The 17,834-nt window shown below is 39.2% G+C and overlaps 1 protein-coding gene and 1 long non-coding RNA gene across 2 annotated transcripts; one reads left to right on the top strand and one right to left on the bottom strand.

Annotated features, from left to right (window-relative positions):
* The first annotated feature begins 8,728 nt into the window (after positions 1-8,728).
* On the top strand, positions 8,729-16,913 carry LOC115680162 (uncharacterized). The gene is made up of 6 exons (XM_030603907.2): positions 8,729-8,932; positions 9,659-11,385; positions 11,509-11,760; positions 11,977-12,057; positions 15,322-15,897; positions 16,650-16,913. Exons 2-6 carry the CDS (start codon positions 10,135-10,137, stop codon positions 16,704-16,706), a joined length of 2,217 nt encoding a protein of 738 aa, XP_030459767.1. The 5' UTR covers positions 8,729-8,932; positions 9,659-10,134; the 3' UTR covers positions 16,707-16,913.
* Positions 8,756-9,232, bottom strand: LOC130138386 (uncharacterized). Its single transcript, XR_008816791.1, has 2 exons — positions 9,099-9,232; positions 8,756-9,066 (listed from the first exon to the last, which is right to left on the bottom strand). It is a non-coding gene; the product is annotated as an uncharacterized LOC130138386 (long non-coding RNA).
* Positions 16,914-17,834: the final 921 nt, after the last annotated feature.

The following is a 17,834-nucleotide window of genomic DNA, read 5'->3' as shown; positions in this document are numbered from 1 at the left end:
AGGGCTTTAGATGAAAGAAGTTTTTTAATTGCAAATAATATTTGCCAAACACCATTTGAAATGCTAAAAGTGTTTCGGAAATAGTATTGGCATTTGTCAAACCCTTTACTTTTTTTTTTATAAGCACAAAAGGACCAAGGACCTTCGTGGACCCTCGGTAGCTCAGGCGATCGCTCGTCGCCAAGGTACATGACTAGGCGAGGCAACGTCGGAGTCACACAACCCGGCTGCCGAGGAGCCAGGAAAATTTCGTTCGACTGCAGGGCCAATCAGCACAAGAATGTCTACCGGTTTCTGGTCCAGGCCAGCATCGTGAAGAAATACCATATGGAGATTTATGGTTTTTTAGGGAGTCTAGGGTTTATTATCAAGGATTGTGTTGTGTGCCCTATAATTACCAGAGATGATTGCTTTCAAGGGGCAAAAGAGGAATACGAAATATTGATGAGGGCAAAAATGAAAATTAAAAAAAATCATTTATTAGGAGCTTTAGTAGTCCGAAAATGCTGAAAGCCCAAGGCAGCTCCTGATCTGAGCTGACGGACTTTAGAAGACTTTGGAAATGCACTGCATCTCGTCAAAGCTCTCCAAAATAATTTACCAAACGCCCTGTCATTTAGGCCTTTAGAGGCCTAAAATTTCAGAAAGTTGTTCCTAAATGCAGTCATATCATGTGAGGTTTAAGTATATTGCATCTATCATGCACGCTTGTAAAGGGTATCTCGATGTAATATCTTGTCATACTCATAGGCATGAACTAATGCCTTAGATCTCGCCAGAATTGAATCTCTCTGTGGAATGAACTTCCTTGCACAAGGCACCATTAAGGATGGGTTATCTCAGTTTATTTTCGACGACATGTGACTTAGGGAGCATTTGTTTCGAAAAAAATTTATGATTTAGAAAACATTTTCCCAAGAAAGGTCACTTGTATTGCCTACAAAAATATATAAAAAAAAAGAAATTTCGTTGTCCATGAAAATGTTTGGACATAAATTGTTTTTAATAATAAAAAAATTTCATTAATTTTTTTTCAAATCATTTATTTTTTTACGAGACAGATGGAGCCTTATTTAGTTTTGATTCTACATGTGCCTATAGTTTTGATTACTTTTTCCCCTACAGAGCTTAATTTATGGCTTGCATCTTGGATTTGATATAGTTTCGATTCCTGTTTAAAATCTAACTTAGAACTTTTAGATTCACAATTTTCTTTTCAATTTAGTTTTGATTCGGAACTTACGCTTGATCTAGCATGAGCTTCTATCTCACTTAGTACCTCTATTGGCGTCTCAACAAATCTCAACCATCGATACATTAATCATAAAACCATAATTCAAATGGGTTGCTACTTTGAATAGAGACACCAACGGGGTAAGGGATCTCACCCCTTCAATTAAATTTACTTTAATTTTGATTTCAAATGGTTTAATACGTGTGCTTGATTTAATATGAGCTTCAATCAAATCTACTTAAGTATCGATTCTAATTTATGCCTTGTGTTTTAGTTATGTTGTATCAACTTCAGTAAAATTTGTTAAATTTTGATTTTAGTTTAATAACTTAGCTTTATGATTTTTTTTTACTCTACTACTAAATCTCAAATGGAATTTTTTCATAATCTGATTGATCTTGGCAAATTAGAGCTGATTATATGTTCTTACCCGCCAATGAAATGGTCTCCCCCATGTCAAAGTAAGGTCAAATTTTTTCAAGCTCTGTCTTCCCATACTACAATTCAAACATTATTTAACATATGCGATGTTTACAAATATTTGTCTTTACATAATTATGTCACAATATAACTATATGTTTGTATTAGGTTGAGAATTTAAGAGATTTTCCTTTAATTTTTCGCTTTTCTTGGAAGAATACAAACTGTTAATTTCAAAAAAATAATATAAAAAAATCATTAAATCTAATGCATTAAACGGCAAAAAGTCGCTTTTACTCTCATACATCAGATTATGGATGGTTGTCGGCAAGCGCAGGGTTGATTTACTACCTGGGCCTTGTTAACCTGACAACCCAATTATTTGGCCTCCTACAGAACTCTCCCCAAAGGCCCAAGTGAGCTTGCATTTGGGCTTCATACACTTTAGGCCCATTTTGGAAATCTCTATATGCCGTAAGGTAATCTACACTCTTCAAACATTGTAAGTGATGTAATTGCTCGTACTAAAGTTTTAACTTTGTTTATTGCAAGAATTAATGAATATTAAAGAGCTTTAACCCTTTTTTTTTTACACTTGATAATTGCATATAGTCACTCCCATTGGTAGTATGTAAATTTAAATGTGATAACGAAATGTAGTAAATTGATTCGATAATCGATGAACAAATCGACATAAGTGGGAAATGGGACGTACGAACTCACGTAATGATAGATATGTTTGTATCAACGAGAAAAGTTGGCTCGAATTAATTTCGTGAAGAAAACTGATTTGCTATCTACAAATTATTTCTGTGCGCTGTTTATCAAACTAATTTCTTTCTTTTTTTAAAAGCAAAAACCAATTTAATAAAGAAATCAATATACCCAAAAGGATGGCGTCTCATATCTATTTCAAGACGCCGACAAGCATGCGGCCCTACTAGTAAAGGGATTAGAGGGGTTGGGGTCGAAGAGTACCGAGTCCGAGATTCGATCTCCGTGAACACCGCACACACGTGTACATTGTAGAGATGAATTACACATAATTTCGAGGACCAAAATTATGGTTGCACATAACTTTAAACTGAAATTTCAGCTACCATATATTAAATCCTCTATATGGAGAGAAATGTCCTTTTCGTGCCGTCAAGCATGCCATTTATGCAATCCTTCGTCGTTTTAAAATCCTTTTCTAGCATAAACTCCTAAGTCCTTGCCCACCGCATACTAGACGTAGGAGAATCCCGACTTGATTTATAAGTGGCATCTCATGGTACAATAATGAAAGAGTTAGCTCGAAATATATTGCTATGGCTCGAAACGAATATCGCGAAAGTAGGCAAAAAATTTTTTAGAACAATGCCTAAAGATGGCTGGAGACATATATCCTCTTTCGAATCCTTTTATATTATACAAAGAGGAGGTTGCGATAATAGAGATAGTTGAATGCTTTGAAATTGTCCGATAAAAAACGCTGTAATATTGAAATTCACAAGGCATATGACAACGTGCCATCATCCTTCCGAAGGGAAAGACATTGGTTAATACGTATGGTTTGAGTATAGGCCGTGCGAATGCGATCCGTTATATCATTAGAGAGCCTGGGCAAAATCACATGTCCAATGGGATTATATATATTGGCCCTATTGCTCTTGGTGCAGGCGACATCGGGAACAGTTTTTGCATGCACCCGGTGCATGCGACCCTGTCACATCCTGACCGTCAGATCGTGTTGTGCATATAATATTTAATGGCCAAGATGAAGTGGATTCACACGCTATAAGACATCTAATAAGTAGTGAAAATGCACATGATCCTATCTCATCCTCTATCCTGAGGTCGATTGGCCAATTCTTCGTTTTTCCTTATTAATTACAAAGGTGGCCCGAAGAATTCGCGTCCTTGCTAATTACTTCCAGACATGTCAAGGCCTAAAAATGCAAATATCATTGAGGTGGTCGGTCGAGTTAGATAAAACTTGTATCCGTGTGGTTTGAAGCCCCTTCGATCGCAAGTACGAATCCCTCCGGTCACTACCCCATCTCAAAAAATTTTGATTGTGTCGTAGGCTCGGCTTGCGTACCCGATGTAGGAGAATCCCGACTTGATCTCGAGCGATATCTCATGGAATTATAATATACACAGAAATATACCAAAAAATTCCACCATTCTTTAGGCCTTGTCCATAAGATCCGTTAAATAATAAGGAGCCTACATGAAAGCACACGATCTAACGGATTACATCCACTGAGCATACTACTCTTGGTGCTGGCCATAGTGTGAACAAGTCTTACATGTATGTATTCGGTGCGTGTGAGCTTACTAAATCTCAACTATTAGATTCTATCGAGCCCGTAAAATTTAATGACTGATATGAAGCGAGCCCAAGCGCTTCGGACGTGTAGCAATTGATTCTCCGACGGTGCCTCTCTTTCAAAAGCAACCGAAGAAGCGACCCCGCCAGGTGTCGAGGCCCGGCGCCGCCACGTCCCACTCCTGTCAATGCCACGTGTTCGTTCGCCATTGAACTTCGAAGCGCCTCAGCAGCACAAAAGTTTGGTGCGGCCTAGTCATCCTAACCTCCCCCTACCACCAGCTTTTTCGGAAATTTCACATGCATCGGTTTCTTAGAAGTCGATGCTCATTTTTCTAAGATATAAAAAGGAAATTGATTCATGTTACATGTACGGGTGTGCAACCGGACCGGATTTATCCGGAAATGGGATCGGATCACCCGAAAAATAGGTTCGGGAATCGGTTTTCGGACCAGTTCAAACAGGAACCGGTTCCCGATCCCAAGTTAAGATCCATCCGGACCAGTTTTGGAATCAATTTTCAGCTTATGTTAAAAAAAAATCGTAAATCATACTATTACTATATTTTGGATTGTTGCTTTTAGTGGATGGTAATTTTTATTGCTTGTCTTTAGGGATTGTTGCTTTTAGCGGATAGTCATTTTTATTATTTATCTTTTACTTTGAATCGTTCCATTGCTACTCATATTATTTTGCTGGAAAAAATGAAACAAGAAAAAAGAACAAAAGAAAAACAGGTTCTCGGGTAGACGCTGAAATCGGATCGGATAAATAGGGTAGGTTCCAGGACAAACAGGGTAGGTTCCAAGTTCCAAAAAGTGAGAACCGATTATAACAGTGTAAGTTTCAAGTTTCAGGTCTAGAACCTACCCACCTTGGAACCGATCACCCCTAGTTACATGTTACCACGTGTCTTCGGTAACACGTGTCTAGCAAATTCTGTGCGAAATAATTCGTTTTCTTCAAAATATTGATAATACTTAATACAGCTTCTAGGATGTATGCTCCGTTTGTTTGGCGAAAATGAATGATTTGAAAAATATTTTATTAAAAATAATCACTTGTATCGCTTAAAATAATTAATCAATACAAAATATTTCATTATCGACGAAAATTATGTCTAAACATTTTCGTCAGCGAAGAAAAACTTTCTCGTTCGTTCATATTTGTAAGCGATGCGAGTGGTTATTCTTAGGAAATGTTTTCCAAAATTATTCATTTTCGCGAAATAAATGCACCCAAATTTTCCAACCTTTTTCTTTTTCTCGTAAAAATTTCAGATTTTTCAAAATCTTTCCATCCAAATTTTTATTTTTCCCGTTTTATCCCAAATTATAAGTGAAGCCCACATTTTTAATGCTGGACTTACTTGCACATATCTCCATTTAGATCCAGAACTGAAAGTCAATCGACATGACATGTAACCAAACTACATATAATAGCAAATCAACATGATATGAACGTTTCCTATGCTTTAAGTAGCAATAAATATTGTTTGTCTCCTGCATGATTAAATTTTCACCACCTTCCTCGTTTCACTTCTATAGATAAAAGAGAGTTTCTATTCATATTTTTAATCGATGCTTGTCACGCATCAAATGTAAATATATATAAGGTACCTTTTTATACCTCGATTGTGTCTGAAAACTAAATTTATTAAGGATAATGACACAAATAGTCCCTAAACTTTGACCCAATATGCAATGTGATCCCTAAACTTTTAAATTTTCTACATTGAACACTTTCATGTAATTCATGGACTAAATTAAATATGTACCAAAAGTTCATGGACAACATTAAACAAATTAAAGTTCATGGACCACATTGCACTTGGGTTAAAATTCATGGATCACATTGAACAAATTAAAAGTTCAGATATCACATTGCACATTGTGTCAAAGTTCGTAGACTACTTGTGTCATTTTTCCAATTTATTAAAACAAAATGAAGCTAAAAATGACTTCAGGAGGAAGCCGCGAACGTGTTGATCTCCTAAGTATGTGCTCATATTTCCTTAATCCCTCGTGTTTAGTACCTCATTTACTTTGATTTGGTCTCCAATTAAAGTCGCATAGGAAGCAAAGTCCAAGTTAGTCATTTAAACTTAAAGGCATGAACATGACCATGGAGCCAACCGAAAGGCCCCGCCAATTCATTGCTAGTCTTCATTCAATGTTCCAAAGTTTGGTGGCTAAAGAAGAAGAAAAGAAAGAAAAGCTTCGATACCCTTTTGAGCCATTCAAACGACAACAATGGCAAATTGATTTAGACAGGCCAATCTATAGCAAAATTCTCAAAGGGTCACTCTAGCCTCAAGCAAAATTAGCGAAAATTCTCAAAATTGATCAAACAGGCTAATCAATAACAACACCGGCCAATTCAGGTGGGACTACTGAAACCCACGTCAGTTATTTTCGATTAAAATTGATCGAAGGTGCTGCATTGGTGAATTGTCAAAAGATTTAAGATTATATTGACCAAATCAAAATATTTAGAACTGAATTGATGTCTATACAGTAAGTTTAGAATTTTTTTTGTATAATTTTTTCTATTGAATTTGGTGAGTGTTCCGATGGTTTTCATGAGTGTGATCGGCCACGCGTACGCATGGATCACGAGACCCATCATTTTCGTTGCCCCTGCCTTTATTCTAAAATAATGCTAGCTAGTTAGACCAGAAATAGGATTTAGCTTCTTAGCGACGCTAAAGATTTTAGGCCCACCGGATTTGAATCTTAGTTAGGTCCATCGGCTCGTGGTTTTATATGGTACATGACATGATGCTCTTTAAGGACATTCGTTTACAAGTGGCATTCGCAATGAGCACTTTGAATTTTAGTTGGCCTTCTCCTTACATTTATTTTATACAATATGGGTTTAATCCGTTCTCTTTTCATTGATTGTCTTCGAGAAAAAAGATTAAAATATTGAGCTTTATCGAAACCCAAATTATTTTTGAGGGATAATGACACAAATAGTTCACGAATTTTAATCTAATGTGTAATGTAGTCCTTGAAATTTTAATCTGTTTCAATAGTCCTTGAACTTTTAATTCGTTCAATATAGTCCATAGACTTCGAGTGTATGTTCAATGTAGTCCTTGTAAAATGTTCAATGTAGTCCTATGTAGTTCATGGACTAAATTGAATAAGTACCAAAAGTTTAGAGACGACATTGAACAAATTAAAAATTAATGAACCATATTACACATTTGATTAAAGTTCACGGACCGCATTGAACAAATCAAAAGTTCAGGGATCACATAACACATTAAGCCAAAGTTCATGAACTATTTGTGTCATTTTCTGTATTTCTAATGATATGCATTTAGCGAGTCATAATTTGATAAGCTCGGGTTGAGAGATATCTCTATGACAAACTAGTTTCCTCGCATGCTTGCCCAAATTCGAAGTGGATTTGTGTAACCTCTAGCACGAGAAAATGAATATACAGTTCAAATGCGAGCATATATGCTTTATGAAAATACGATAATTGTCTAGTAACCACGCGGAGATATCGAGTTTTAATCTTTATCGATATAGGATGCTCTTTTTACTTCGCTCTTTTTACTTCTTTATATAAATCGAGATGAAATAAAGGTGCTTCGATGATTCGAAAAGTAAAATTCCAAATTTCGAAAAAATTGGACTCCAGCGCACACGTGGCAGCACATCTGTTGTTCTATATCTAATATTTTCGTGCTGTGCTTTTTTTCCCCGCGATGTGAAAAAAAGAAATAAAAATTGGGCGGACATGAGGACGAACACCGTGGGCGAGAAACCAAGCCCTGGTGATAATAAGATCGAGAGGCCAAAAAAAAAAACAGAAAAGAAAGGGAATAAATTATAAATAAACAAATCATTTTTTCGCGCGATTGCGACATCGAAAGATTATAAACTCTCGTCATCGCAATCCCAAACAACTTGTTCAAGAAGATCTTAGAATAGATCGATAACCCGTCGTCGGGACATGGTCTTTTCCCAACGCGAACATTCGATCTCCAAAAACATCAAGCGTGCATGTATTGCCACGGTCGAAAAAAATAAAAATAAAAATTCAGGGCGCAACTAAAGTCACGGTCTAAATTTTAATTTGATTATTTGTTCGTCCCTACGGATGTAATCATGATTCATTTTCTTGCCAGAGCACGATAATTAGGATCAATATCACGAAAAATCCTAAACTGATATACTTGTCTACAAATTTACCCTAAACTAATTTTTTGATTACAAAAAACCCCAAACTGGTATGCCCGTGACAATTTTACCCTCCACTACTTTCTGTTAAATTTTCCTGTCAAATTACTGAGTTGATTGACACGTGACAGTTAACGGGTGTACCGGTTGGTGGCTTTATCCTCCATTTGTTCTAGGTGTATTAGCTCGTGCAATTTAACGGAAGGTAAATTTATCCTAAATGTACGAGTTTGAGGTTTTTGGTGGCCAAAAAATTAGTTTAGAGTAAATTTATCATAGACATACCAGTTTGAAATTTTTGGTGATCAAAAAATTAATTTCGGATAAATTTATTACGGGTGCATCAATTTACGATGTTTCGTGATATTAACCCATTGTAATTAAGCCGAGTTTAATCCAAATTCGAATTGTCCAAAAATCAAATCGCGGCCGGAAAAGTGGAAGAGAATTCTCGGGATTTCGCAGTTTTTTTTTCCTTTGCAGAGCATCCGCCGTTATAAACGCAATCCCCCACCGAGCCCACACGCCGCTTTGACCTCTCCCCCCTCCTCTCCTTCCTCTTCCTCAGTTTCCTCCTTCTCCTCCTCCTGCTCCTCCTTCTTTCGCCGCCCGATCGGGCAACAGCCCTCCGCCCGCAACTGATCGCCGCCGCCGGATTCCGGCGCCCCGGGGCCAACGGCGGCCTCCTCCGGCGATGGATGCGCCGATGGCATGACTCGCCGCCCGGATTATTGCCCCGTCGCCGCTCGCATTATCGGCGCGTCCGGGTAAAACCTTGCTCGTCTGCTCTCCTTCTTGCCTCCGCCTCGCCGGCCGGTCGGTGCGTGATCGAGGTCTTTGCTTGCGCGCGGCGGCGGCGGCGGCTCTGGTTCGGAGCCCTCCTGGAGCTTTCCGATTCCGGCTGAGTTCGCTTTGCTTTGAACCTCCCCCAACCTCCTCCCCCTTTTCTTCGGTGAATGTGTTGCCGTACAAGCCACCGCTTGCGTAGTTCGCGTCGCGTGCCGTACGATCGTCTCGGTCGATCGTTTGAAGCAATCGGATGTTCTTTTGATTAAGAAGCTTATCCTCCTAGTCGATAGTTTTGTTTCTTTTTCTTTTTTTTTTTTGGAGAAAAGAATTGCGAAAGTTGCTGCATTTGTTTCGCGATGATGGTAGGATCAGAGGCCGATCGTGCTAAAGCTGTTTTCTTAGCTGCGGTTGCTGTCTTCGTCGAGTAGATGCTCGCATTACGAATGCGAGTTGTGATGCTTCCCGAGATGCTGATCGTTTGGGAATTTCGTGGTTTCGAGTGCGTGTGATCGTCTGAATGCGAGCATTTACGTGTGTAGTGACTTTGCGCGTAGCGCGTGGGTGCGGTCATTTGTTGGTCTGAATGTGGGCATTTACGGGTTGTGTGGACTTTGCACATAGTGCGTAGATTTCAGTCTTTGACCCTTCATTTATGTGCTGATCGACGCATAAGCAGCTGAATTTCACTCGTTTGTTTTTGGCAGTCTCGGTTGCTGGGGTTAATGCTCAGATCAAGTATGAAGCAAAGGCCCTTCATCCCCTGCTGGAACATATTTCAGACACCATCGCGAGACAGATTCTCATGGATGCTTAGTACATGCTTGTGTTTCTATATACATTCGTACAGTGGGAATCTGGTTGAAACGTGGATGCCTGTTGTAGATACATGAATATAGGTTCTTTTTAGATCAGTGCGGTACTTTTCGTAGCTTGTACTTCGAATTGTGAAATCTATGGGCATATCCATCTAATGGTGTTGATGTGACTGGAGACTGTGAATGTGTGTCGACAGTTATTTGATTGTGTCTAAGGTAAGAAATTAATGGTTAGAAGAGATAGTTTAGCCGCCTAGGTGAGGTGAAAACTGCACTAAGGAGATTGGGACGAAGGACTAAGAGGGGAAAGCCAAGCATATGTAGTTTTTCCAGGGAACAAGGTGTAAACGAATTGGATTTCAGCAATGGGGTTGCCGCAAGTTTGCCCCAGTGAAGGCACCGATGAAAATGCAGCGGCCTCATTTCGTTTGTTAGGTTCGCGGCAGTTTGCCAGTGTGAGCACCTGTGATTTGGATGGGATGCATGGAGAAGATATGAGCAGGAAGGATGGTGACCCTCGAGATACCGAGAAAATGATTAGCTCGGAGGTTTCTGAGTTTCAAGGTGATTCGTTTAAGTACGGGATAAAAGCTGCATTCAATGCTAATGGGTTTAGGAGCAATCTGGCAGATAAGGGAAGTTGGCTTACTCCTAAAAGTGAGAGGAGCATTCAGGATCCTATATCAAGAATAGTGGGCTTTGAGTCTGGTGGAGTGACCCGCGGCTTTGATGGGATTTCAGTTGAATGTGAACGATCCTTTGACGCGCCTGGTGTGAAAATGAATGAGACTGATTCCAGTGGGTCATTAATTAGGAAACGCTTGTTCTCACCTTTGAGCCATGATCTATCCTCAGAAAAAGTTGGTGACGATTCTCTTGAAATTGGCAGTGGCAGTTTCCAGAAAACTTCCACTGCCTTAACCGACACACCCAGTTCTTTTTTGGCGAAAGACTACAAGAAAGCAAATTTTGGAAGGACAAGATACCGTACCATCTCAAGCGGGGCATTGTCAAGAAGCTTAGAGAGTAGGAGCACTCCCTGGGATACTAAAACGGCTTCTTGCTTTTTCACTGACGGGCCTTTGCTGGAAGAGAAGGAACCCCTAAGTTATACTTGTCGTGTATTGTCATCTGCAGTTGAGGACTCGAGAAAATTTAGTAAGGTGAGATCCGAAAGCATGGTGGTACCATTGGCTACTGAAAAGATAACCTCATCTACTCTTTCTTCATCTCCTCTTGGCCCAAAATTTTCTGAAAGGATAAAAACTGGAGGAGGAAATAAGAATCTAATGAGCGTTACTGATGATTCTTCGAGCTTGATGAACGTAGAGAGTTTTTTCCACAAATCAGATACGAACATTAGTGTTGACACTGAAGAGGATGACTTTAGTGCGGTAACCAGATCTTTTGAAGATGTTGATCTCTTAAACAAGGAATTTCGTCCGTCTTCCTTGGAAAGTACTGCTGAGGTGTTTTGTCCATGGTGTCGAGAATCGACTCCTAAATCTCGACATGCATTTAGGAGCTTCAGCAGACTATCTGTTAGGAGGTCATTGGTTGGTTCCTTTGAGGAGTCTCTGTTGTCTGGTAGACTTCTCTCGGGGAAACTCTGTCAGGTGAGTCTTGATTGTATGTTTCATTAGTTTTGGCTTAGGATTCACACCTAAATAGTTGATAATTATCTTTTGAAGATGGACAATTAATCTTTGTAGCCCCATTTTCGCTTTTGATCCATGCAGAAAATTGATGGTTTTCTTGCTGTGCTGAGCGTTGTTGGAGGGAGTTTCTCACCGCTGTCACAGAAGCTTCCATTCTCTGTAAGCAGTGTGGATGGAGATTGCTCTCTGCTGTACTTTGCATCCATTGATCTCGCTGGATCCTCGTCTTCAAATAAGTGTGTTGGCCACAAATCTGGGAAGAGTCTCAGCCGTGACGATTTGCAATCTGTCAAGAGCCGCCTGCGCATTCCTATGAAAGGGCGCATACAACTGGTACTTGGCTTTTTTCTTGTGGAGTGGCTTAGCGGTTAATATTATCTCAAGAAGCGACTGTCTAATTTGAGCAAGGACATGGCAAATTCCCTTTTAATCACTCTACTCTCTGTTATGATCTCTTCCTCCTATTAGGAAGATAAAAACCTGTCACATTGGCCGCTCGTAATAGTTAAGAAATTTTATTCGACTCTAACAGGTAATGGTGTTTTATAGGTCCTCAGCAATCCCGAGAAGACACCTGTTCACAGATTTCTTTGCCACTATGATTTGACCGACATGCCGCTGGGTACCAAGGTATGCGTAAGAATCCCCTAATGATCTTTACTGGATTTTCTGTCCGGAAGTCATGATAGCAGAATGAGACTGAGTAAATTGAATCGAGGTATCTGGCTTGTTTTTGGTCCAGCTGTTTTAATTTAAGCTAAACCTGTTTTTTGTGTTTGCCTTTCATGATTATTTAGGACCCGACGTGGGACAAAAGTAGACCCATGCTTGCGTGAATGAAACATAAAGTCACTATGGTTTCACCATTAGCACAAATAGAGTCTTGCCATGCTTTTAGTAGCTGTAACCGTGTCTATTAAGCTTTTCATTCGCACCGCACCCAATCAAAATGCTATACCCTTCAACGGCAAAGAGGAAGCATTGTGAGATAAGGACATGTAATGAATTTAAGTTTGGCTGAAATTTTAAATACAACTCTAAGATTTATACCTGATGAGGTGCTCGTGTTATAGGGCTGATCTTCAAGGTCCCTGTATTGCTGGAAAAAATTGGATTTTGGATATTACTTCTTGCTCTCGTTTTCATGCCCGAATCTTTTATTCCTCCATCGGGTCCTTGCTCTGTCCTGGTAGTTACATTTCTCTGTCTGATGATCCCCATTCTGCTACATCTGAGCCCAGCATGATATACCAACTAGCTTTAAACATACCACTACTTATGCACTCATACACTATAAAGATGATTAAAATAAGTAAATGGGCTTAGGAAAAATTAACAATCAGGCAACCACTCATTAGACATCGCAAATCTTCCTTGTAAAGTATACTGGAAAGCATTCCAAGAAAGGTATGTATTTTTGAAGCATTAACATTTCTTTACGTGGCTTTGATATTTCTATCCTGTACAATATCACCTATCGCACGATAATTTGAGACATCTAGGTGATCACAAAATTGTTTGCTGGCTAGGCTTCCCATGAAAGTAAAAAGAACAGAATGTCATACCCCTAGGACCAAAAGAGTCAATTCTGCTAAGTCTATCATCCTATCAATACAATCAACCCGCTACAAGAATAAAGATAAAAGGTTGACATTGATCCCACTATGGGTGGCAATACCACACAAGCAAATGCAACAAATAACAATATAATAGTATGCTGTACATGCATCTCTCATCAAAACAATGTTCTGTACGAACATTAACTGTGGATCCTCCTCAATCAAAGCCTGACTCCACCAGGTCCAACATCAATAACATCTGTGCTTGGCTTACCATATCAACCAGTTCGAAGAACTTTAGAATGATTGAATGTTTTACTCTCACTATACCTACCTGTTAATTAGGGGAAATTTTGAAAGTGTTTAAAATAATCCCCTGGCCCTTTTATGGCTTCAGATATCTTAATCTTCCCATTTTTAAACTATCAGATATAATCACATGCACCTCCGTTCATTAAAAAATGCACTACAAAATGGGGGAAAGAACAATGAGGAATTTCCTCCCGACAGGGCAACAACACCACACTCATCTCATGTGAATACCCATTAGAAACTTGAGGAGCTACCCCCAATCATCTAGCCACCTCCAAACTATAATGTGCACTACTAAAACAAATACGCGTCTCCTCCTTTTTATGCACAATTTCTCTCAAGGTGTAGATTGACATATTTTCTCCAGTATTATATTGTCATCCATAAGCTTGTAATCACAAATGCAAATGCCTAAATAGCCATACCTTGTGGATTTAACTGATACTTGGAATGTAACAATTTTAAAGCATAAAGCTATTCATCTAGGATGAAATTCACATTAATATCATATAAAAATTAGATATGTATGACACAATATTACAACATTTAAAGTTAATAAGCTCCATGGGAGTTGTAATATTGCAAAGCTAGATAAGACATCTATGTACTCTTTATCCTCAATTGGATCAACTTCTCTGTAATAAAGAATGAAAGGAACTGGCTGCGTGTAAAGACTGAATATAATTGGTCTCGTTTGGCCTCAAGCTCGAGAGAAGTGTCTTGACCTACAAAACCCAATTCCCCACTTAAAGGTTAGGAAGTGGAAGATATCAAGCAGATTGATCCTCTTAAAACGGCGCGGTGGGGAAGGTGCCTAGCACTCCAGAGTTGAGGAACTAAAAAAAGTTCCCAGCCGAAGAAATTCATTTTCTTGTGGATTCAATTGAAATTTTTTGGTGTGCACTAGCCAACCATTTTCATAGGTTTGATTGAGGAAAACCAAACAAAAGAAAGATTCTTGACTTTTTCTTGTCAAGACAATATGGAAGCAGATTAGCGTTGTTGGGATGTTAGGGATTGGGTCACTCTCAACCACTTAAAGGAGAAAACAGTGACACATTTATTACACTGCTGACGTGGTGCAAACAACCATGTCTGTCGCCCGGGAGGTAGCATCCCATCCAACTTTACGTGTGGATTATAAAACCTCCCACCTCTCTAGTTATCACCACCATGTGATGCATTAGATGCACTAGATATTGCCTCCCTCAAAGGACACATTGTAAGGGCTCTTGAACTTATGATACTAGATGAACCTAGGTCTTCGGTCCCTTAAAAGAGGCTGTTCAATCAATGTAATAAACTACAGATATTTTGGAGGTACTACATTAAGTATCATGAAGGGACTCAATTAAAATTTTTTTTAGTACCATCTTCCACACAACCTGAGTACTGCTTAATTTTTGAAAGTTAGGAATTGGAAGTAGTTTATGGGGTTCCTTGAAACCTCCTTAGCACACAATTCATTTTCTCATGCGATAAGAAATGGTTTAGAAGGAGCTTGATATAGGGGATGAGTGTTGGTTTATGAGGATTGGAATTAAGACAGAAGGAGGTTACAGGACAGCGCGAGGGGGGCGGGTGTGGAGGAGGAGGAGAAATACAACCTTAAATTTTGGTTTAGTTGGGGGAAATGCTCAATATTGTTGCAATAGGATCCGGTGGGCTTTTGTGCCTGAAGTCCTGCCTTGTATTTATACTGAAAGTGAAGTCTATTTGTCAAATTGAAGCCCACTTTTAACTTGTATCAGACTTTCATGTCAATTCAAATTTTGGAGCATTCAGTTCTGGTTGAATATTTCTTTCATAGGGGTGTAATTTGTTGTACTTATTGGTACCTGTGATCTCATGGCTTTAAGCGGAAAGAAAAAGGTTTTAAATTAATCAATTTAAGATGCTGGTTTGTGTTCTCCACCGGCCTAAAGAAAATGTGGGTTTCTGTTTACAGTTACGCGCACTTAGCGATGGTATGATTACTCTGACTAGAATCTTCTTCTTTGCTTCACTTTGATAATTGAAACAGACATTTTTGCGCCAGAAGGCCACGCTAGAATCTTCTTGCTTAGCTTCTGCACAGCTGAAAAAGCAGTTAGATTTGAACTCAAAAGTCACAGAGGTCATGACTCCAATGTCGAGCCATCTTGTACAGTCTGGAGATGATGCTACACAATCCAATGCTACTGGGAATGAAACCTCTGATGTGGTGGTTTCAGTAGAGGCAGGTGATCAATCTGAGAAACCTGACAGCTTTGGGAAGCAAAATATTCCCTCTTCTAAGTTTAATGATGGGTGTAGGAGCAGTAAACCTGGCAATGACTGTTATTGTGAAGATACTTGCAACGGTAGCGACAGAAAAACCTTTCATGGTTGTTCAAAGGTCAACGAGAACATGACTGGAGCTGGTGCCTTGCGCTATGCTCTTCACCTCCGTTTTCTTTGCCCTTTTCCTAAAAAGAGTAAAAGGTCAGTTGCAAGATGTAAATCTGATCCCCTCTCTGTACCGAAAGAAAAGTTGTTAGATAGGGAAAGGAGATTCTATTTATACAATGACATGAGGGTTGTATTTCCTCAACGACATTCAGATGCTGATGAAGGCAAGGTATGTGATCTATATTTGACTTACTCTATGCCTTTACTTGTGCTGAAGTGCTTCTAGTGTCGGTTCTCCAAAAATCATGCGTGGCATCACTGTGGCACTCGATGCCTGACTGAATTTTTGCCCTTGTAGTGTTATTTCAATCGTCATTTAACATCTCACCTCAAAAAAACTTCTGTCGTCCTCAAAATTAGATGAAGAAGGCACATTCTGTACATTTTTCTATGTTTAAGGGTTTTGAACTTTCAAATCTATTTCTATCTCATTTTTCGCCCCCAGATATCTTCTGAATAATCCATGTTTTCTTTGAGTTCCATGTTTATGTAGCCAGGACTTCACCGTTCTCCCTCTCTCTCTCTCTCTCTCTCTCCTCTCCTTATAGTGACCCTATAAAGAGTGCTATCTGATGCTTGGTTTCATTTCTTTTACCGTACAACAGGCTGAGATTTTTTTTTGTGTCTGTCTAAATCTAAAACAAAGGAAAACCTGAATCTGTTTAATGATTCTAAAATTAGCTCATTGAAATGTGGTGCATTATGTTCGATTGGCATTATTCAGTCGACCTTTCATGCTAGACCTGAATTGGTAAGAATATGAAGCTATAGTTCTGATTATAACCGCAGGGCACACATAGTTGCACACATCGACGCTTTTGGTTTGACATCCATTGGGATTCGCGTCTTTGGATTAGTAACTCCGTCCATTATGGTGTTAATTTTCTGTAACACCTGATGAGTGTGCCATGTCTAATGCAGTTCAAGGTGGACTATCACTACCCAGAAGATCCAAAATACTTTGACCTCGGCAATTGAAATGTCTCCAAGCTACCTCCTCAATTGAATCCTGGAGGTGCTGTACATAATTCAGTCTTCCTTTTCGAATATCTTCATTTCTCCTCTTGTACAGATCTCAGTTTCTCAATAATGTTAACCCTTGTAATTCCATGTACAAGTTAACTTTATCATCACAGCCTTCATATCAAATATGGGCTCACTGCCTCTGGCAGTTGTTGCTTGAAATCAGTGTACTTTTGGGGCAGGCATTTCTTTGGTTCGATACAGCATCATCGCTCCATTTCTAACACGGAAAGGTTCTGTCATCCTTTTCTCACATTAATCTCCACGTGGCACTACCTAGGACCCTGTAAGATATACTTTTCTTTTCTCTCAAGGTGATTTGAATTAAGGGATGCTTGTCGGAGACTGGTGCGCAGAGAATTCATTTCAATGGAGGCACATTGCAACATTCATCGCATAAAAGCTTAGAAGTAACATCATATTGATTTAAGATACAAGAGAAGAGAGGGGTTAGCAAAATCAATTACATGGTAATAACATGTCCTTAATTCGAAGAGAGGATCCTGGGATTGCTACGTCATTATAAGGCAGTACCCACCATGGGATTGACACAATAGCAAGGCATTTCCATGCTTTTGGCTGGAGAACCGATGGTTGTGTGTTCGATTCCTGCACTGGGGAACTCTGACTTAAATTGCAGAGTCATGTTGGTGGACTGCAGTACTAATTTTCCTTCAAATAGCCGATTAACTACGGTTCCGCCCCTGGATCATCGATATAATATATATGTTGGGACTTATAGGTCAGTTTCAAATGGTGGTAGCTTTATGTAGTATAACCTTGATACTTTATTGCACTGTTATATGCTGTAGAAACTTTTAAGCTAAGATTTTAGTGTTGCTTTGATTAATGAATTTGGCATTATAATTTTGGAACCAGTTAATAGAACAAGGACAGTACAAAGCACTCCTCCTGTCTGCCTTCTGGAGAAGGCGCAATTGCTACTGCCTGCTCTAGCTTTCACCTCCTTTCGCTTGGTAACTTAATAAAAATAGGAGCAGTCGCAATACATTGTAAATAACTTTTCTAGAAGGGCAAAAAGCACAAAAAAATCCTAAACTATGCTCACTGTGACATATTTAT

The sequence above is a fragment of the Syzygium oleosum genome, unplaced genomic scaffold (genome assembly GCF_021117445.2).
Source record: "Syzygium oleosum isolate NSW1041296 unplaced genomic scaffold, Sole_v2.1 Sole_v2.06, whole genome shotgun sequence".
NCBI classification, from domain to species: Eukaryota; Viridiplantae; Streptophyta; class Magnoliopsida; order Myrtales; family Myrtaceae; genus Syzygium; species Syzygium oleosum.
Note: the sequence above shows the minus strand (reverse complement) of the source record. Positions and strands in the feature narration are given on the sequence as shown.